Source organism: Hakea prostrata, chromosome 6 (genome assembly GCF_041222555.1).
Source record: "Hakea prostrata isolate BN-2017 chromosome 6, UWA_Hpros_2, whole genome shotgun sequence".
Classification (NCBI taxonomy): Eukaryota; Viridiplantae; Streptophyta; class Magnoliopsida; order Proteales; family Proteaceae; genus Hakea; species Hakea prostrata.
Window position 1 is genome coordinate 22,901,562 of NC_142605.1, and position 23,251 is coordinate 22,924,812.

The following is a 23,251-nucleotide window of genomic DNA, read 5'->3' on the forward strand; positions in this document are numbered from 1 at the left end:
TTTAAAACATGACTACTTTACATTCAGAGTCCTATTAGTTGTGTCTACCAAATAGACAAGTTCTAATTAGACAAGCCTGGTAATCTGGTTAGCTTCTTTTTCAGGTAACATCAAAATGATATTACCCAAAAAAAAAAAACATCAAAATGATGCGAATGATGCTTGCTTTGTATATCTCATGGTTAGTGCTTCTCATTCCCTTATCTGCTCTCAATAAGTCGTCTGTTTTTATTAGATTTGAGTATAAATTACTTGCTTGATTAACATTAAACTAATCCTTCACTAGTTTAAAGAGTCTTTGTTACTGGAATTAATGAAGCCCTTTTCTCTGTTTTTGGGTTCCTCGGTTCTTGAAATTTGTTAGGCAATATCATTTAATTAAAGGTGTTAAATAAAATAACAAAGACTGAAATATCCCATTAAAACAGGCTAATAGATTGAAGCTCCACTGATTTTGATAGTTTCCGTGTTTGCAGAGAAACGGGTTTACGTTACAGAGGTTCAGATTATACCTTAATGCCCAAGAAATTTTAAAATTGAAAATTTTTAATGGAAAATTCAGACTTTCTTTTTGACGTTGCGAGTACATAAAAACCGAAACTTTAAGGATCAATATCTAAATACATGGGAATTGAATCATGAGCCAATATCATAAAGAGCATACCGCAAGTAGGAAGTGGAATTAACACAATGAATTCAAAAGCATCAAGCCTCTGTTGTTCGGATTCATCAATGCATGTTTGAACAGGTAGGTCAAGGGTTATTTCAGGTGCAAAATTCTAGCCATTAGCTACCAAGTATGAGTAGTGGGATTGCAGGAGGAGAAGGAAGAATGAACAGAAGGGAATGGGGGCGAAGAAGAACAGAGGAGAAGAGGAGGCAGTGGCTACTACTTAGAACACTACAAAGAAGTCATTGGAGCAGCAGCTGAAGAGGAGGAAGTTTGGCTGGTACTCTACAACTTGCAGCGAGAGAGATCGAGAAGGATAATTTTATTGTTTAAAAGACTACAAAGACATGTATCGCGGTATTGTATCGTTTTGGCATGTATCAGCCATACATTGAGAGACATCGAAAACACTAAATTTTAGAATGTATCGGCATGTATTGTATTGAAGACTTGCGATATTGATACATCGTATCGGACGATAGGAAACGATAAGGACTGATACTTAAACCAACCTTGATTATAGGTAGGAGGATGCGGGAGAGTAATAGGAGAGGCAGACTATGTATTTAGGTAGTGTTGCTCCAAAATTTGTCAACTCCGGTCTAGTCTGGAAATGCCACAAATCAGGGATCTATGGACAAGAAAAGCAGTGAGAGTGGGCCACATCTGTGGACGGGAAACCACCTCCGATGGTAAAGTTAGATTTTGGTAATCCTCGTGGAGAGGAGTAAAAATGCCCAAAAAGAATGAATGTTCTTGGGTAGTTGCAAGAGTAAATGCCAAGCTAACTTGGCTTACCAGATGAGGGTGTAAAGATTTACTCTTATTGGCGAATAGGATGCCTCTTGGATTAGATGAACCTCAGCCATCGGATCCTTTAGATTTGAATGAAGGGTCACGATCTAGGTTGGCGCTAAACTTGCGGCAGAAGCTAAAGGCTTTATGCACCATCTTCTAAATCTACCAGTGATTTTGACCAAAGTGGGCTTCAGATGTGACATGTTTGCTTCTGAACTCCAGACAAGCCTTAAGGAGGCAATACTTAGGGGGATACAACCGAGTTGGCATATTCCCTGTTAAGCACGAAACATTTAATGTATAGGTATAGAGCATTAAATGTTGTGACACATGTGCAAACATACAATGACCTTCTCTTATTGACTTGCAACTCTTGCCGAGAAGTCCATTGAACGCTTATGCCAGTATGTTGAACCTTCCACGCGGCAATCAATGAGTGCAATACCATAGATGCAGTCATTTCTTCCGATAAGTGGACATCGGAAAGTAGCAAGCCTGTTCTTTTAACTGAACTGAAAGGGGTTGTCCCAAGCTGAATGGTTCATATCGCTTTAGCTATCTAAGTAAAGATTGGAATAACACGTAGTTTCAAGATGGTTTAGGATTAAAAATAACCATTAGATTCCAGGATTTGAAAGTGGTTGCATTCGAGGTAGCCAAGTGTGGAAGATGAGAATGTGAGATGACAAAAATTTGTTCTTCAACATGTCCATATATCTATAGTAAGGGCAATAGGGATCTACCTGATTCTTTTGTTGTGTCTCTTTTTCTCATCCTTTTTTTAAATTGTTGTCTTTAAACCTGTCATCTCCTTGCAATCTATGTATGTGTCAACGACGAGAAGAAGAATCATAGAGGATCACAATTTCTTTAGAAGATTTTGTGGAGGAGATCCTGTTGAGATTTCCTATTAAGTCACTATTGCAATTTAGTTATATATGCAAAAGCTATTATAACCTGATATAGATCCCTAATTTCATCCACAAGCAATTACAGAGAACGGTTGAAAATAGTAACCTTAATGTATTTCTTGATGGGTATGACAATCGTGGTGAACTTAGTGGTTTCTACACTATAGATTCTGCATTTCCTAATCAAGAAAAGAAACTAGATTTCCCATACGAGAATCATTCTAAATATTATTCTCGTCTTGTGGTTGGTGTAACGGGTTGGTATGCTTGGGTTTCGCAGTTGTTAGTGTGAGGGGTGGTGGTTGGAACCTATGTTTGTGGAATGTAGCTACTAGAGAACAAAAGTTCCTTTCAAGGAGTGGGCTCAGTTCTGCTCTTGTTTGCAGATTCAGTTTTGATCCCATCAGTATTGGGTACAAAGTGGTGAGAGGATTTTTACTCCTCATCGCAAGAACAACAACATGAGGGAAGATGTTATAGTGTATACACTCGGTAATGATAGGTGGAGAAAACTGGGAGTTTCCTTACTTTGTTAATCATTTAATGGCACTGGCAACAACTACTAACAAATTTCCTCATTAGAAAGCCCGGCATGGCCACAGATTGTGAAGAAATCCTAAATTGATCATTTGCTTTGACAGTGCACTGGAGGTGTTTCATGAAATACCTCAACTGAATTATACAGATAAGAATGAAAAGTTTATCACAAAGCTTGCATTTTGGGAGGATGCCCTTTTTTTTTTTTTTTTTTTTTTTCCATTTCTCAGATGGATGAACTGCCATTTGGGTGATGAAGGATTTGGCTTGAAGGAGTATTGGACTAAACAATTTGTTATCTCTAGAGAACTAGTAGAAGATTTCTTTGGCAGAATGCAGTTGTTAGGGTTTTGGTCGGCTGGTGATAATTATTTAATTGAGTTGGATGACCGTAAACTTTATTTATATAATAAGAGAAGTAATAGAGAAAACAGCTTGAAATCCAAGGGCTTCCACTAAGATTTACATTTGTTCTTCACATAGAAAGTCTTATTGCACTAACAGTTCCTAGCCAAAGGAACACAAATAGAGAAGATGCCGTAACTACAATTTTTTTCTATACAATCATCATATATATGTTTTTTTTTTTTTTTTTTGTGGATAAAATAGAAATAGAAAACAAAGCCTACAAATCATTATATATGTGTACCTCCTATAGTTTGAGTCCATATTTTCAATGGCCTATGTTTTTACCCCTTAATTTGTTCACCATCAGATAAATTAAATTCATTTAGTGTGAAAAACAAATTGTCGTTCATTGATTTCTGAGTTAACTATTGCAACTTGTTTGTTATAGGATTGAAACTTTGAGATAGCCTAACTTGCAAAGTAAAGGGTAAAGTTACAAATGTTCTTCACTTGGAGACCTTGCAGTAATATAAGCCTTATGGACCGGATTATTTATTTAGAAATATATATATGAAATTTGCTAATCAACAAGTGGCTCATTTGTGTGTGTGTGAGTTTGTAGAATCAATACAAAAGTAGTTTGGTTTGAATAAAATGTTGAAATTAGTAAACATCATTTTTGTTTTAGCCATTTCGAGGGAAATGGTTTCATTTTGAAAATAGAAATAGAAACAAGATTAGGGAACATTCTATGATCATTTTGAATGGAGCTTTTTACATATAACTCTCTTAAGTTGGGTCATGTCACTCAACCTAATAGTATGTGTAGCACACAACTAACAACCTAAGTTAGTCTCAACTAAATCCTTAAATGAAATGACCAAAACTCCTCTAATATCAATTTACTAGACAACCCTTGTGTCTCATCCCCTACTCGACCCATAGGTGGATGAAAGGGGAATCCTACACCTTGCTAGAAACCACCCACCAATGCCAACAATCACTGACGCCACCTCCCCCTACCAGCCACCATCGCCCCACCTTGGTCTCCAATTCATTTTACCTAACTCTCAAAATTTCACCTCCTAACTCTCGAAATCTCACTCTTGCGGATGATTCAGTCTAAATTTCTTGTCGATTCATGGTCATGGAACCTTAGAGCTCACCATTTTCAATATGTTAAATAGAGGCAAGAAAATTTTGAAATCTCAATGAACATTGTAAGTCTGAATTTGGAGGAATGGCTTCAAAGAGGACCACTTTCCTGTTCCTCAATCTTTCTCCAAAACTCTCTCTCATTCTTCTCTCTAATTGTGACTACATTCGTATGATGTGAGGATAAAAACGGACATGAATAGGGAATTCAAAACTAGAATTGCAAATTACTCTCTTTTTATGCAGTATTGAATTTTCCTTTCATCTAAGCTTTGTTGATTTTTAGGATGCAAATATTTGCTGGCCATTTTGGGCTTGGAATGCACTGCATACCTTTCCGGCATAGTGATTCACATGGATATAATGTCGGAAAAATATAAGATTCCATAATCCAGGACATAGAAGGGTTGTAAGACCTAGGGGTGTAAGACCTAGGGGTGTAAATGGATAATCGAAATCCGTTTCCGAATTCAAATCCACATCCATTTAGGGGTATCCGAATCCGTCCGATAACTAATAGGATGCGGATTTATCCATCCGATTACTAATAAGATGTGGATTTATCCGTCCAATAAAATTATCCGATTAAGTTACTTACTGAAATTTATTTTTCTTATTTTTGTAAAATTTTTTACCTATGACATGTGATTGTTTTTCTAGATTTTCTACTAAAATAGCTATTAAAGTTATTAAATTCTTAAATTTCAAATCTAGTCCTCACAAATAAAATGGTAAAGATGTAAAAAGTTAGTCAAAAACTTGTATTTAATCTGTATTCATGCTCACTTAGAAGAATCTACTTAAGAAAATAACTATCCGATTATCATCCGAATCCAACTAAATCCGTCCAAAAACCGATAGGATATTCCGAATCCTTTTGAATATGATAGTATGCGGATATGGTATTACCACTATCCGATCCGAATCTAGTCCGTTTACACCCCTAGTAAGACCCAGACAACGATAATGCAGTAAGATTATCTTCAAATTGGAGTGCAATTTTGCTTCAGAGCACTGAGTTGTGAATGCTCCAGATGAAGCCACATCACCAAAATGAATTCTTGCCCTTGATTAACATCATGTGGTGTTTTGCTTGTTTTAAGTGAAGTAAAACCGATAGACTGGTTCGACTCAATGAGGGAAAACCAAACCCAATGTTGGACCAGTCGATTGTGCATCGTTTTCTTCAGTTGGAGAAGTCACCACTTTACCGTGGTTGCTTCAGTTCGGAGGGTTCAAGGAAAGGCCGAGGATAAAAGAACAATCACAATTAGTCCTAATTTATATTCACTATGCGTGGTGACGTCTAGAGAGAACCCAATTTTTTCTCTTTTAAATTTGACATAATTTCACTTCATTCACTCGCAGAGGTTGCAACCATATATATAGAAGGGGGCTTCATAATGCCCTAGTCAAGGTCCGCCACCACCGACATGGCGACATTTCACCAACATGTCGGCGACTTTTTACAGGGTGTCAATGAAAATTCGACCCTTGATTTTGGAGGGTGTTTAGGGTCATTTTGGCTTGAATTTTGTTGTGTAACCTAACTTGATGCTAATAACCACAATGAGAACATTATTTTGGCAAGAAAAGTCATTTAATCTACAGTTTTTGAATGAACATGTCTGGTTATATGCGGGCAAAATTGAAAGTTTGGAAAATTCATATAAACTAATGTAAACATGCAAAGAGAACACAAATACACAACTTGTGAATAGATGTATTAAAGTTTACAATTCATTATATAATTATGTTGAGCATGGCTTATGCTTCACATTTTTGACTGGGAAGCGGGGGTCCAAGGAGACTGTCTAGGCGGGGGTGTGGGGGCAGTGCCCTCAGAACCTGTAGAGGTCCTATGTTACTTTGGCAAAATCAAACGAAAAATTGGTGAAAAACCGAATAAATTTTTATTAAATATGGTGAAGTTGGTGATATATCGCTAAAAAAATAGACTTTTCACAATATATTGCCCATTTTTTGGCGATACATCGTTTACTTTCTGTATAAGTCGTGTCGCTGGAGGAATCATGTCACCTCCCAGTAACATGACAATATATATCGCTGACACAATGTACCATGGCCCTAGTGTTGAATTTTAGAAAGTCGACTTGGGTGAGCCGTTTGGTACGTTTTGAATAGTCATAGACCGGAGAGGGCAATCTGAATTAGACTTCCTTTCTTGTTAAAAGTAGCCGGCGTGGTTCCTGCGCCCGTTGTAGAAACTTTGGATTTTACAGCATTGCCTCCCAGGAAAGGTAAAATTCCGTCCAGATCCCGTTCACTTGTATTTTGTTCGAGATTTCCAGTGAAAAGCTAATACGAACTTCGGCAGTGACTTGGGCGAAAAGCCAAGCTCTCGGTGTCTCTTTATAGCAAAACTTTCTTCTGAGGGTTCATATTTGAGGATCGATTTCAATTTCTCAGCTGCCAACGCTTTGGATTTCTTCGATCACTAGGTTTTTTTAGCTTGAGATTTGCTTCAATGGATCTTCATCTGGATGCTCCTCATTCAATGGGAACGACCATCATTGGAGTAACCTACAACGGGGGCGTTGTCCTCGGTGCTGATTCCAGAACAAGCACTGGTATTGATCTTATCTACCCTACTTGTTTTTCTTTCTGATTAGTTTGGCAAAGACTTAGCTTTAGTTAAATAGGGTTTCAATTCATTATTTCTGCTTTGTATATGACTTTAGGAGTGCATATTTCATTTTTCTTTCTTCTGTGTTTTAGGAATGTACGTTGCTAACCGGGCATCCGACAAAACCACACAGTTGACTGACAATGTTTACCTATGTCGCTCTGGCTCAGTAATGTTTTAATAATTCACTGTTCTTTTTATTTCTGAATGCTTGTTTATGACATTTATTGGTTGTTTTTTTAATTTTTATTGATTATGGTCTTCTGGATTTGTGTTCATATCGATCTTAAAAATAGTACTGTTGTAATTCATTTTATTGTTGGTCTATCATAGCTGCTTCTTCCCTTGAGCTTAATTTTGTGGGAGAAACGATGGGTTTTAAAGATACATGCCTCACTGTGAATGTTGATGTAGGCTGATATGGAGTTCTTAAGGGGCAAAATCTTTGGTAGGATGCCCTCATATGTGTAATGGTTCCTGCATTGGTACTACCAGAAATTCGAGTTTGATGGTTTTGGGTTGTAGACAGTTATATCTTCCTCATAGTATAGTACCTTTATAATATTTAACTTTCACCAGAAAAGCATGGGATATCAATATTGGATGGTATGCAATTGACAAGAAAATCTTGCAGAAGTATCTTCTTTTATTTATTTATTATTATTATTTGGTGGAATGAGATCCAATCTTGGAATTCCGGTGAGTTATATTTCTGAATCTCAGGTGGCTCATGCTCGAACAACCCAGAGCCTGATTTTGGTTTTGCCTCATTTTTCATTTTGATGTTGTCTTCTTTTTAATCTCATTTGATTTGGTTGGTTAATAATGATCCTGCAATCTGCTTTCTTTCTCATGGTTCCATCCTTTTCATTGCCCCAATGTGTGAGTTTTCATCTCTTTGGCGGAGAAGGATACAAAGTGGTAAATGTATGGGATGGGATTTACTTTCCCTATTCCATGTTCTAAGTTATCCAAGATCATGTGGATTCTTGAATTATTAGAACATCATCCTAGGAATCCTTTGCATTGCTTTTACATGATTAGATTTTGACATAAGTCTCATACACATGCTACATGAGCATCACATGCATTGAAGATCATGGAATCATCTAGTTTCCCTTAGACTGGCGTCAAATCCTTGTGCTCCTCTTCAGCATGGGCCTGGCCACAGAAAGAATGACCAAATTGCAAATTAGAATGCTTGGGCTTTACTGGCTCTTTTTGGTTTTTTTGGGTGCTTGAACATGGGTAGTGAAACAGACAGTGTTCTGAGAAAACTAGTTTAGAAGTATAATAGAATCTTCTTATTAAAATTTAGTTGGATTTGACTTTACCAGCAAACTTCAGTCACAACTTGTACCCATGTCTGACACTTCATTTTAGCATTAAGAATGCAAGGAATGGAATCTTTCATGCAAATCCTTTTTGTATCCTTAGCTGTGTGTGAGTAACATAGTTTAAGAGATAATGGCATGCAGTGGATTTGGTATGTTATGGCCATTAAGTAGGAAATAATTCAGCGATATACGAAGTACATAAACATGTGCAAGCTGGCTAAAATACTTTTGTTAATGCTTTAAATGGCATTTCACGGCCATCAAGTTAAAAGCAGGTCAAATTCAAAGCACAAAATTCCACAAATTGGATAAGTTGTTAATGTTGATAGTAAAGTTGCCTGTAAATTTTTCTGCTGTGTCTATTCCCGAGATCATTAGCATGGAATGCTTTAGCGAACAAGTTGTTTCTCATATTTGGTTGATGAATATGGATTTTCTTTCATGGTATTCACTCCGGTGGAGTATTTGGTGCCCCTTCCTATTTAGTTTGGGTTGGTGGATCAATATTTTACATGATACTGTTCTCTGCATGTTTACCCCAAAACAAAGAAGGCAGAAGTTCTTAAATTCTGGTGTCTAAAAAAGAAAAAGGGGGAGGGGAGAGAAGAAGCAAGAAAATTGCCTGCTTATAGATTTTATTGGAGAATTATGAATTGGTTCTGATAGTGCTGCATTTTTTGGTGGAACTGTTATCTCTTTACCTAAGCTGTGAAATCTATTACTAATTATTTGTAGCAACAAAGCATTCTTATGTGTCAGTTTTGAATGAACAAATTTAAGGTAGTCTGCTCTTTGTGCGTTGCCATTTAGTATTACTACTTTGTGTATTTGACCCTCTATCCATAATATTCCTTCTTTCATTTTGTCTGGAATTTCTTACTTTTTAATGCTTTTCTGTTCATTTTCTTCTTATTTGTGATATCACATGTTCCAATGTTGAATCACTTATTTACTTATCACATGTAGTGTATTAAGCTACAGTGCTCAGTCTTTTGTTTTTGGTGATCATTGATCATTTGCAGGCAGCAGATTCTCAAATCGTCTCTGATTATGTCCGTTACTTTCTTCATCAACACACGTGAGCAAATTTATGTTATTTATTGTGGCAATTAATTATTTCTGTAATGATCTGGAAGGGTGACCAGGAGAGGGCCTAATTTCAACCAGCCTGTGAATGCTTTTATTATTCGTTTGTGTCTGTGTGCATGTGTGTATTATGTATGTGTAGGTGTAGGACTTCTCATAAATTTTATGCTCATATGCCTGAATATTATTAGATGAAAATTTTGGCTTCTCATTTTTCTGTGCACTTGTAAATATTTTTATAGTTATGCCATTATTTCCTGAATGATTTTGGGAAATGGACAGATCATCTGATACACCAAACCCCAAAATCCACAAGTAGGTCATCACTTATGGAAATCTTTAAAATGTCGTATTGGGTTCTCTGTTCCAAATCCCCTGGACCTCCCCAACCAATAATGATGCAGACAGGGGAATCAACTCAGTATGGATATTAATCTTCAGTTTGTGTTTTTAATGAATTGAAAAACAGTAACAGCAGCAAGGAAAAGATAGAGACAAAGGGGATAAGAAGATGGAAAGAGAAGGGGAGGGGGATGGGCTGTCCCAGTCCATTTGTCTGTCACTCACAACTATCTTGGCTGTTGAACATGGATTACTCCATAAAGTGGCAACATTGCGAATTTAATTTGTCTAGAAGTCTAACCTTCTATTGCAAGTGAAAGAGCCTTGGCTAAAGCTTTGAAATGAATAGAAACTTCATAGACTGAAACTAGAAACTATTAACTTAGTAACTAGTGATAACAGAATCTTATGAAAAGTAAAAAACTATCTAGAATTAGAAGCTACTAGGCTATATAATTCTTTCAGTCATGTGCATGAGTTATTATAATAGAAACTCAACTGAACTAATACATCTCCTAGGTATAAAATCATGTAATTTGATTCTGGGCCCCACAAATCCTCTATGAATATTCCCACTGCCAAATAATGGGTGTTCACGTGAAGAGTGTCTTTAACAGTGTTTTGGCCTCCTTTCTCCATGTTTGTCTGTTTGCAGCAGTCCAGGTTGACTGGTCAAAATTGTGGAGCAAGGTGACTATCTGGATGGGCCAGCTGGCTGGTTTGAGCTGGCCTCAAGTGCTGGTTTAAATTGGTCCTAGCTGGTTCATTTTTTGTCTGGTTTTAATCTGTCCAGGTTCTACATCAATATGTGTTGGAGTAAATGCCTAGGAATTGTTTGATAACTCCAGTTGTAATCAATTAATGGGAGGCGATAAAAATGCTAGGAGAAGAGAAGTCATACAATCAATTGTTTGTAGGAGCTATGCGGGAGACAAATTTTTTCTGTTACTGCTCTGGTGGACGTCCCCCATGTATCCAATCATATCAGATTGCTTGCTAAGTGAACTGTTCCTATTGCATTTTGTTAGATTTGGCATGATACTTACACACCAAGTTTATTTAGTAACCTCTTCAATCTTTTTACATCGCCGACTCTGATGTGCTGTCCTTTGGTTCAGAATACAACTTGGGCAGCCTGCAACTGTCAAAGTCGCTGCAAACCTAGTCAGGCTTTTGTCATACAACAACAAGGTTTGACTAAATTGTCATTTTATTTTGTATCTTGTGTAATATATGCAGACATCAATTTTATATTGGAATGTAATAGTAATTCTTTCTGTTCATTGAATTTGTTGACGTCCAAAAGTAGAGATTTAAGGGTACAAATGGATTCCTTATCATGGAGGAAAAAGCCGAAGGAACAAATGCTATAGTTTAGTTCTCCCATTATCCTGTTTTCCCTGGATCCATCTTCTCCTGTCTCAGCCAATAGTTTAGAGCTCTTCTAATATCTGTCATGTTGATGTAGTCCTAGATTGATAGGAGACCAACTAGGACCCATTAAACCTGGATCTTCAATGAACAAGCAGGTTTGACTGTGTCAAATTAGAGTTTGAAGGATTGGTTATGCTATATTGATGTCAGGTAACCAATTAAGTGGCTTGATGTTTGGATGATTGGTCAATGCTATGGGAGATTTGGGTCTTGGGAATGTTTCTGAGGGATATGAGAGATAAGGGTTGAGATGGTTGGATGGATATGTGAATGTTTTGAAAATTTAGGAATGCCAAGAGATATTTGGGATGAATCAGGTTGAAGATTGTATTGTTTGGGATGCACAAGATTTACTTCTTGCTTTGGGTTGTCTTGGGCGGAGATGATGGGGGGTGTATGAGGCTTAGTTATTGGTTTTGATTTCTCTTGGGTGGGGATGATTGGGTATAGAAGTTTCACTTGTTGATTTGGCTTCTCATGGGAAGCACCTTGTTTGATAGATATATTTTATAAAACTTGAATCTTTAGCTTTGTTCTTGTGCCTCGAATCTCGAATCACAAACCTCAAATCTTGAATATGAAAAGATCTTCAAATCTTGAAAGAAAGCTTCATTTTGAACTTCCTGAGCGAGTCAAGGAATTGATTGGTTTACAACACTCATCGCATCAAGGTGCCATCTGGGCTTCACACATCTAGGGGTTGATTAGATCAAACAGTAATTTCACCTGCCTTGATCAAATACAATATTAATCTGCACTGGAGATGAAGAGAAGCAGCTAAAAGCTTTCTAATATAATTGTGTTTATACTTGCCACTAAAACAACCTCATATAAAAGACTAAAAATAGACTCCTATTTAAGCAGCAAAAATCTAACCTAATCCTTAACCTATTAGGTAATGCATCCAGACTAGGAAACTGAAATTGACTCTGAATTGTCATAATCCACCCATAAAACACTTGCAATTAATTGCAACTTAAATTGAACCACTTAGAATTGTTTCAATTGACAACTTGAGATAAATTAGGTAAATAAAGAATGTTTCAATTCATCAATTGACAACTTGAGATAAATTAGGTAAATAAAGAAACTAATCAATCCTGTATGCAACCCAACCACCCACTTTTTGGCCCATAGAATAGAGCCTATTACATAGAAAACCCATGGGATCAAAGGCCCAATATGTCATAGACTTTTGTTTTTGGGTAAGGAACACAACCATAGTCTTGTTCCTAGGAAAAGAAGCTCAGTCTGGTGATAAATGTGAATCATTTCTACAGTTCTGGGTACAGTTACTAAAGGATTTCATCCTTGAAGAATGAACCTCTGGCCACCTTGAGATAGGTTTCAAATATTGTTTTTTGACAGATTTTTCTCCTCTTAGTGACAGATTTTTACCCCCTTATTTCTCATTTTTATTTCTTTTCTTTTTCTTGTCTCCCTTTTCAGAGACTACAGAAAATTAAGAGTGGAAGTGCTTTGAACTGTCAAAGTACCCGTAGGTTAAATGGCAAAGTAGTGAAGTATTTAAATGATACCATTAAATTTTTGAGGTTCCCAGATTTATCCATTTCATAAGTCTGAAATCAAGTTATTGTTACTTTGTTCTGTCATGACATTTGGTAAATGAAATTCCAGAAGTTAACTTACTCAGTAAAAATTCCCTTACATAGTCATTTTTCTTTTCTAATCTCATGTGTATTGTAACATTCGGTAAATTAAATATCAGTAGTTAATTGAATCAGTAAAAAATCACTTACATGGTCGTTCTTTCTTTTCTAATCTTCTCTTGTATCTATTGTCACTGTTGGTTTACCAGAAGTTAATATAATCAGTGAAAGTTCACTTACATAGTCATTCTTTCTTTTCTAGTCTTTTCTTGCGTATTTATCACTGGGAACTGTTTCTTTGATTGTTCTTTTGGAATCCTCTAAGTAGCCTACTTTCTCATCTCATGTCAAAGCGTAGTTTCACCCTTTAAAACTACAGCTTCTATTGAATCTTATAATTTACTGTTAATAAACTTTTTGATGTCTTGTTTTTATAAAACATCCTTACCAATTGCTCCCAAACTTCAACTGCAGCCTATCCATACCTAAAGTAGCTTTCCTTGCTGTAGTTTTGATTAACCCATATCTATCCCACTTCTAGCATCTCTCTTGCTCGCTAGATTGTAATGCCAGAAACTGTGAACCAAATCTTTGATAATTTTTCTATACAATGTTCATTGAAGATTTATTTGTTTCATATCCATGCCTGAAACCTTATTCTTCAGTGGCTTCAATATGGCCCTCTCGAGTGACCGTTTTGTTCTTTCCAATGAGGTCGCTTCTAAAGAGTGTTGAGAAGGGTCTGGACTCTCATTCTTTCCATGTTCTCCTAAAAACTCTAATGTATTTTTGTATAATCTGCTGATCGTTTTCTTATTAATGGTGAAAGGAGGATGTTCCTTCGTATTTGTGACAGATAACTTGCGAGAGCATTCCTGATAGTAAAAGCATCTTTTTGTATTTTTTATTTTTTTATATAATTCATTAATTCCTATGTCTGCTGTGGGTATAAGTTACTTCCACACTAATTTTGTTTTGAGGGGTGTTACAGACTCACTGGAATGCTATAATGAGAAATTATTTTGTGTTCATATTAATTTGTCCATCACTTTACACTAAGTTCAGCAATCCCAATCTACATCTCCATTTATACTATTATCTCTGTTTGGTGATATTGGCAGAATATGTTACAAACTGGCCTGATTGTTGGTGGATGGGACCAGTATGAAGGAGGTAAAATTTATTCAGTGCCTATTGGTGGGACAATTTTGGAGCAACCTTTTGCACTTGGAGGTATGCCATTGCTACTTGGTTCTTAGAGAAGATTTTATTGATAAGTAGTTCTTAAATAAAATTCTTATAAATTCAATTTATTTGAATGAGCAAGTCAAAGGGTGTTGGGTTTGGAAAAGGGTAGTTGTTTTGGAGAAAGGTAACCAAACAGAACAGAATGTAAAAAAAATGGATGGGAGGATGTAGATGAATACTTATAGCATGCACGCTATGATGTGGACTTTATAGAGACTTTTTCATGGACCACTACAGTCTCTTAAAATTTTTTGTAAAATGGGTCAGTATCTTGTAGTGAAATACTACTTGCTGTGAAATTACACTTAGATAATTTATAGTTTTTGTGAACATATAATACTTGCATTACCATGGAGAAGAAAATTTTAGTAGGATAATATTTTGAACAATTAAACCAATGCTCCTCAATTTTAAATCTTTTTAGTGTTCAGCACTTAATCTATTAGTTTGGTGAATGTTCATCTGATTGGTTACTTCCCTTCCCAACAAAGTATATAGCTGTGAAAACTGAAGGGTTCCCCCCCCCCCCCCCTTTTCTCTACATTTACAAACAAGAAAATGGATTCGCCGTAATTTTTGTATTATTTGGATGTCTAATTCAACGTAAAAATTACATGCCAAAAGAAAGATTGTCATGGGAGAAATTCAGTAGTATGTACTTGTGAGGAGGTTGGCAGAACAGACAGTGATGTTCATTGAAGTTCTAGGTATTATTTTAAGAAAAATGCTATAAGCTTATACTTACTGTGAATTATGCTTTAGGTAATTTGTAGTTTTTGTGAACATATAATATTTGCATTACCATGGAGAAGAAAATTTTAGGATAATATTTTGAACTATTAAACAGATGCTCCTCAATTTTGAATCTCTCAAATGTTCAGCACTTAATCTGTTAGTTTGGTGAATGTTCATCTGATTGGTTACTTCCCTTCCCTACAAAGTATATAGCTGTGAAAAACTGAATTTTTTTTTTCTCCCTTCCTCTTCTTTACATGTACAAACAAGAAAATGGATTCGATGTAATTTTTTTATTATTTGGATGTCTAATTCAATGTAAAAATTACATGCCAAAATAAAAATTGTCATGGGTGACATTTAGTATTATGTACTTGTGAGGAGGTTGGCAGAACGGACAGTGATGTTCATTGAAGTTCTAGGTATTATTATTAAAAAATGATATTAATTGTATTTTTTTAAATATTAAATTTAAAGGAGAGGATAACTAGGTAAAGTTGAAGCTGGGCTTAATCCCACATGCATAATATTTGGGTCAATTGCCAAATCCTATCACATCTGGCTCTCTCTAGTCAAAAGGATCTGATGGGTGCCAACTTCTTATCTTACTGTAATAAAATATTCAGTGTGTAGTGGAAATAAATGCTAAGTTAGTTGTAGAATCAAATCATGAAAGTGGTTAGTTCATGGTTGCCATACTGGTCACCTTGCCAAAATTGTACCTCTTGCTTCAGCTTCATATAGTTGAGGAAGCAACATCCACATCATTTTGTCGCTGCTGTTGTTTAATTGTGTTTAGTATTGCTATAGGGTTACAGTCTAGGTTCTATAAGATGACATGGTGGATGTTAAAAAATTGGGGATGGGATTGTAGCCATCAAACTTGTGTAGGAAAAAGAGTTTGTCAATATAACTATTGCCAGTGCGCTTCAAGTTCGATCGGATGAAAGTATTAATTTGCAACACTGGGAATACCTGGATGAATTAGGGCTGCCTCTAGGACTTTTGGTTGTCTATAAGTTGGATGAAGTCCCTTTTCAAGATGAAAGTCTTCAAATTTTTTTGTTGGGGGGATGGGTAGGAATTGACTTTGGTAGTTAGATATTTGCAACGATATATTATACTTCTAAATGACATTTTTATTTATTTATTTTATAGGATCTGGCTCCAGCTATTTGTATGGATTCTTTGATCATGAATGGAAAGAAGGAATGTCCCAGGAGGAAGCAGAGGTATGCAATCTCCTGTGTTTGCACATATGAAGCATATTTTTTGGGGGATGAATCTGCCTGTCGTGAAGTATTTTTTTTAATTACTTTTTAATCTTTCATTTTGGTTGTTTATTGATTGTTTGTTTGAATCAGTGTTAGTATATTTGGAATCATCTGGAACTAAACTCTTCTTCTTATGATATGTTCAATGCAAACCAGTAACCTAGAAGTTAATTGCATGGATGGACAATATGGAAAATAGGTTGATTCACTTGGGCGTTAATAAGACTCTTTATGGTCCACCATTATAAGTTATCAGAGTGATGGTTTTGATCAAAGTGATTGTTCAGTGCATTTTATGTCCCTCGGATTACCCAGAGTTTGGGGTCTCATCTGAACTATATGTCCACCATATTAGCAATTTTCAAAGGTTTATATTGCCATGTGAGGGAACTCTATCTGCCTGAGACTTACAAGTTGGATATGATGACAGGAACAAATTTCCCGAAAATTTTAGTTCAAAATAAGCTACCATGTAGCAGGCATTTTCAGGGGGCTACTTTTGGATGATTCTGTAAACTTGAGTGTTTAAACATACACCCCTGGATAACTTTTTATCACCAGATGATTTGATAGGGTTAACAAGCTAAGCTGTGGTTGATTTAGTCACTGCCTTCATAGAGAAGTACAGGATTATTGGGACTGGGTCCTTGGGAGATTCACTTGGGTCTGTCAATTTCTTCAGTTGTTAAATTGAATTATCAGTTATCACAAATAAAATAATAAGATGATCTCTTCTTTTTTTTGGGTGCAAATATCATAAATTTATCAGATACACATGATAGTGGAGAAGGCTGAAAAGCAGTAAGTCTCAAATTTGGTGTGAAGTGGATTCCCACGTAAAGATTATTATCAACATGGTAAAAATACCTCATAGGCACACCACCAGTATTTCCTTCTCATGTCCCAACAGAGGTGGTGTTGAAAACTAAGATTTTTCTTGAAGGCTCTATGTGCTTTGTGGATTAAGACATTGTGTGCAATTAGTTGCAGATTGATAGGAGCAACTCTCTGTGTGAGTTGTGAGCAGATGCATTCAGGATCTACAACAATTTGTTGGCTTTCTTAAGCTCAAAGTAGTGCTTTAGCTAGATGGCTTGGTTGAATTAATTGTGATTTTTACCCTACTGCGTATAACCTTGTTAGTAGCTCCCATCATTTTACAATTTATTTGAGATACAACAATTTAACATGTGCTATCCACAATTAGTCAAATTAAGGAATGAAAAATGACCACTTTTGAATTACTTCTGCTTAATTAGCCAAATGCAAAATCTCTGTTTTACATATTTTAGGTATTGCAACTGACAATTTGCTAAGTTATGGTAGCCTATTATTTCTATGCTGGAAATTGTATCCATGTGTCTTCTAATGGCTTTCACTTTTCAGTACTTATATATTGAAATGACAACTTTTAACTTGCTGCAGAAACTAGTGGTGAAGGCAGTCTCCCTTGCCATTGCTCGAGATGGTGCTAGTGGAGGTGTTGTTCGCACTGTCACTGTGAGTATTAGTATTCTCTTTACAAGCGTATCAAGCCATAAAGGGATTAAGGAAGGATGGAAAAAATTGGACTAGTAGGCTAAAAACAAAGTATATATTTTCAAGGGAAAGCATACAATTAATACGTTGCCAAAATTGAAATGATGAGGTACTGTCTGACTGTCAATCTGGTGCACTGTGAATTGATCGTCTGTCTGTTCACTCTTAAACTGTGGGGATTCTAACTCTGCTAAAAATTGTGGGAATGAGAATGCTAGCAGATCATGTGCGGCATTTTGCCCTTGATACAAGGCTACATGACATATTTCACCATTTCCACCTTTCCATGGGATTGTGGTGGTCCTCATTTTGCATGGTTGTGTCTAGGTACAGGGGCCAATCATGAGTCAATAGTTCTAGTATTTTCTGTTGCAAAATGTGTGTAGTTCACATTAAAAATCCATTCAGATGGAGTCACCATTTATTACCATGCTTTGTTTTGTCAAATTATTGTCCGTTTCTGATTGTCGGTATGTCAATTGCAGATAAACTCAGAGGGGGTGTCGAGGAAGTTCCACGCAGGAGACAGCCTACCCCTTTGGCATGAGGAATTGGAGCCCCAGAATTCATTGCTGGACACACTGATGCCAGAGGACTCTCAATAAGTCCATTATCTCATATGCCAAGAAACCCTATGAACAGTCAACTTTTATGATTTTTGTAGTCTGGCTAATATTGTTCAACATGTCTGATCTGTTTTTGTTTTAAGTCACCTTTGTGGATAAAGAAGGCTGTTGGTTGCCAAGTAAACCATCTTTCCGTGCACTTCTTTTGACTTTAACCTTTTTGCTGCTGCTTCCTGTTTAACAGGGATTCTTTTGAGCCCGTATTTTCTATGTGGCGTTTCATTATTCTGGTTCAGGAATTGGCATGGGATCAGCCAGATCATCCGATTCAAATCAGTAATGGATCAGCCAGATCGGTCAATTCCTAGCAGTATATATCAATGGCACGAAGGGGATGACCCTCCTAGTGAAATGGACGAAGGGTAACATCCCGTGTTCCAAATCACTGCTTTTCTGCCTTGTCTAACAGGATTGACTCTTCTAGGGTTTTGGCCTCCAATTTGGCACTGGAGCTGAAAAGTTGAGAATTTATACGGTAATCAAATTGGCTTAACCGTTGATGAACATATCAGAAGAGGACATTCTGATGGTTCATATCTTTTTTTGGGGGTAATATTCTGATAGTTCATATCGACCTAATACCAACGCTGACTAATTCTGTGGCAACAATTGATGGGGGAAAGGAATTAACAACTCAACCAAAATGTCGACAATAATTGCGGAAACAAGTCAACTGTTTCTCGATGTTTGGCCGTGTGGACAATCTTTTTGTTCGTATTTCAATGGAAATCAAGCTTCTTGAAAAAGGGCCTAATCCTGACTGGGAGGGAATCAGGGAAAAAAAACAATTGCTTGATTGGGCCATGGAGGCGGAGGAGATGTTTTGGTTTTAAAAGTCCTGGGGCATGTACATCTCTGATGGAGATAGGAATACTAGATTTTATCACCTGTCGAGTAAAGTTAACCTCCACAAGAGAAAAATCTCAGAGGTTGAGGCAAATGGGAAAATTTTAACGAAACTTAGTGAGATAGCTGAGGTTTTTACAGATTTTATGAAAAATCTGTTCCAACCTAATCAAACTTTGGACCCTAGTTTTGTTGAATGTCTCTTTCCTCCCATCAATATTGATGGCGGAAATTTGTCCATCACACCGGACAACAAGAGATTAAGAGTGCGGTTTTCTCATTGGGTCCTCATAAAGCACCAGGAATGGACGGCTTTAATGCTTTCTTTTATCAGAAATTCTGGAATGTCATTTGTGAGGACATCTTCAGGTTCGTTAAGTCTTTCTTCTTGAATGAGATTCTCCCAGATGGAGTTAACCACACTCTACTCTACTTCATCCCGAAAAAAGAAAATGCAAAACTAGTATCGGACTTCCGTCCCATCAGTTTGTGCAATGTGTCCTACAAAATTATTGCAAAAATCTTTGCAAAAAGATTGAAATCCTTTCTCCCAGAAATCATTTCACCAAACCAAGATGCGTTTGTGGCACAAAGGCAAATTACGGATAATATCATAATGGCACATGAGATCTTTCATTTCATGAAAAAAACCCAATGCAAAAAAGGTTTCATAGCTTTAAAACTTGATATGTCAAAAGCCTATGATAAGGCTAATCGGGGCATTTTAGTCAAGCTGTTTCAATTCCTTGGGTTTGATGAAAAATGGTGTAGATTAATTGACATCTTAATCTCATCCCCCACCTTCTCGATTAAAATGAGTGGATCCCTTTACTCATGGTTTTCGGGATCAAGAGGTCTTAGACAGGGGTGCCCCCTAAGTCCATATCTCTTTCTTTTAATCATGGAAGTCTTGTCTCGACTCCTTGATGAATATAAATCCCTCAATCTAATCAGTGGTGTCAAAATAGGGAGAGGGGCACCAGATATCACTCACTTATTTTTTGCATATGACACGTTTTTGTTCTGCAAAGCAGACACTGAAGAAGTGATGGCTTTGAAGGCTGTCCTAGAACTTTTCTCAGATTTAACAGGACAAGAGATCAACCTTGAGAAAAGTGGAGTTCATTTCAGCCGGAATGTGCTCAGAGAGGACAGAAATGTGATACTTTCTATCTTACGGGTACCAAAACTATGAGGAGAGACAACATATTTGGGAACAAAATTATTGGCTAGGAAAGGAAAAACAAAAATTCTGCAATCTGTGCTCGAGCGAATGACCAAGAAGATGGCGTGTTGGAAGGCAACAAATCTCTCGTTCGTAGGAAGAGGAGTTTTGATGCAAGCTTCATTGCAATCTATGGCGTTATACCAAATGCAATGTTTGAAATTCCCAAAGACTATATGCACCAAAATAGATGCGATTTGTCAAAGGTTTTGGAATGGCCAGCCAAACAAGAAAAAACAGTTGAACTTAATTGCTTGGGGTAGACTCTGCAAGCCAAAAGCGATGGGAGGTATGGGTTTTAAGAGGATGGAAGATTACAACTATGCGTTGCTTCTGAAACAAGGATGGAGGATACTAACCCAACCCGATGCTTTATGGGTTCGTATCCTAAAAGCAAAATATTTCAGAAATCAATCTTTTTTTGACCCTAAAGTTGGTGCAAAGAAAGGATCATGGATTTGGAATAGTCTCACGACTATAATTCCGCAATTAAGAACAATGGTGACACGAAAAATCGGAACTGGAACACAAACCTCTTTCTGGTTTGATCCCTAGTTACCAACACAAATGCCAGATCCAACACCAACAAATGATCTCTCAATAGGGCCACGTCAAGCAACGTTGCTGAGGTCCTCAACAATATCCAAAGCATCAACAGGGAGATATTCCTAACTCATCCTAATTTTATTTCCATCATTTCAACACCAATTAATTTGTCGGACCATGACGACTCATGGTCCTCCCTGCTTTCTCCAAATGGAGAATTCACAATTAAAAAAGCTTTTTCTGAGATAATCAAGAGGCGTTTCTCTTCGTTAGGGAACCCCTCTTCTGGGTGGTGGAAATTCTATTGGGAATTACTTATACACCCAAAATTCAAGGTGTTTTTCTGGCAATTACTGCACGACGGTCTACCAATCAGATCAAAACTAGCCCTAGTGGTCTAACTGTTCATCTGAATGCGCTCTCTGCGAAGAAGCAAGCGAAACAAGTTGGCATGTTTTTATATCATGTGAATGGGCTAAAAGAATACATGCTGCTGGACCACTGGGCTTACGAACTGAAAATTGGAGAGACTTGTCAATTCTAAGTTGGTGTCAAAACCTTGAAACCCATTTAGATATATCCAAATCCAAATGGTTTCTTTCAGTCTTTATTATCTCTTGTTATTTCATTTGGCAGGAAAGAAACCTTAAAGTTTTTCATCAAAAAAATCCTAACCCTCTGAAGGTGTTAAAAAGCCTGAATCACTGGATTGCAAATCTTAAACTACAGAAAAATGAAATTACAATTCATATTTCTCCAATCCCAAATGCAGGAAACCTAACCTATGAGCACTTAAATTGGTGCAACATCATCCCAAAAACTAATAATATTGTATTAATATGTGTAGGAGTACTTAACTAGCACCTAGGGATGGCAGGATGGAGCATTGGGATGCACATGAATGGACATATAGAGTCCATCAATTTTGGAACCGTGCAGATACCGGACAAGCTAGAAGCAGCTCTTTTTGGAATACAATATGGGATGGATCAGGCAGCAACAAGGGATTGGGATACAGGAAATTTGGTGCAATATAGAAGAGTTGCCAAATCTGTTACCAAAACCAAATTTTGGAACATGGTCTCTACAACATATAGATATGTTAATCAAGGTTGCTAAGACAACCAAATATGTAATATTTAACAAATTCCCGTCCCAAATGCTCCAAGGTTTGTTTGAAAAGTTAGCACTATTTGATTCCGAACTAATAGGAACAGGTAATGCAACTAAAAATTATGGGTGTAAGTGTTTTTAATTTAATGAAATTTTCTTCTTATCAAAAAAAAAAGCCAACTGTTTCTCTTCTTTGAGAGCACTTGTTTTTCAAACGCACAAATAGAGATTCTTGTAGACAATTTATAGAATAGAATGAGGGCAATATCTTTTGTTCATAACTTGGTTGTAAATTTGCATCACAAACACACTTGTCTGCAAAATCACAAACACATACAATGCAATTTTACATGGAAAACCTCTCCAATACGAAGAGGAAATACTATGGGACCGCAGTCTACAAAAAAAATTGACTAATCACCAAGGAATACAAGGATCTTCTTTGGTTAAAACTAGAGGAAAACTTTAACAATCATTAACATTCATCAAGAACAATAGTTCTTGGCATACACAATTAAATGTATGAACTCCAGCAATGAATCAAATTAAGAAGTTTTAGATTGATTTCACTAAAATAAATGCACAAAGGCATACAAACCACTTTGACTTTGCGAGCTCATATTCACCATCCCGCTGTTGGATTTGAAGAACGAGAAGTCACCAACTTCCTGTCCAAATTTCAGCTTGATCAAACACTGGATGACCTTCCTACAAAGAGTTTCATTGAAATTGGACAAGACACTCAAAAACGGGATTGAAGCTCTTTCCTCTCTATCTTTGGGATTCCTTCCTCAACTTTTTATTCTTCAACAAAATGCAACTATCCCCTCTTTTGACTTTTGAAGAAAAAAACAAAAATGCCCTTCCATAAAGTAGATAGACTAACTCAAGTAATAGGTCATCCTCCACATGAGGGAAACCTAACCCAACAAATCTCCCCCTCTCCACTATGTAGAAGGATTCGCCAACGTAGCCATCGAACAACAAACCTGAAGCTTTTCCCTTGGTAGAGCATTCGTCAATATGTTGAAACCATTCTAATTAGTATAAATTTTCACAATTTCTAACAACTTGGAATTCAACATCCTTGATCCAATGGAATCTCACATCAATATGTTTTGATTTAGCACGAAGGTGGATGACACTCTGATTATTACAAAAAAATACATACTGATCTTGCTTAAAAGCAAGCTCCTGCACAAATTTCTTCATCCATACCAACTC

General features: G+C 36.7%; 1 protein-coding gene across 1 annotated transcript; it reads left to right on the plus strand.

The window, feature by feature from the left end:
- Positions 1-6,687: 6,687 nt before the first annotated feature.
- Positions 6,688-18,436, plus strand: PBA1 (N-terminal nucleophile aminohydrolases (Ntn hydrolases) superfamily protein). Its single transcript, XM_089158282.1, has 8 exons — positions 6,688-7,010; positions 7,159-7,235; positions 9,426-9,481; positions 10,950-11,022; positions 13,997-14,108; positions 16,017-16,090; positions 17,558-17,632; positions 18,157-18,436. Exons 1-8 carry the CDS (start codon positions 6,908-6,910, stop codon positions 18,274-18,276), a joined length of 690 nt encoding a protein of 229 aa, XP_089014408.1. The 5' UTR covers positions 6,688-6,907; the 3' UTR covers positions 18,277-18,436.
- Positions 18,437-23,251: the final 4,815 nt, after the last annotated feature.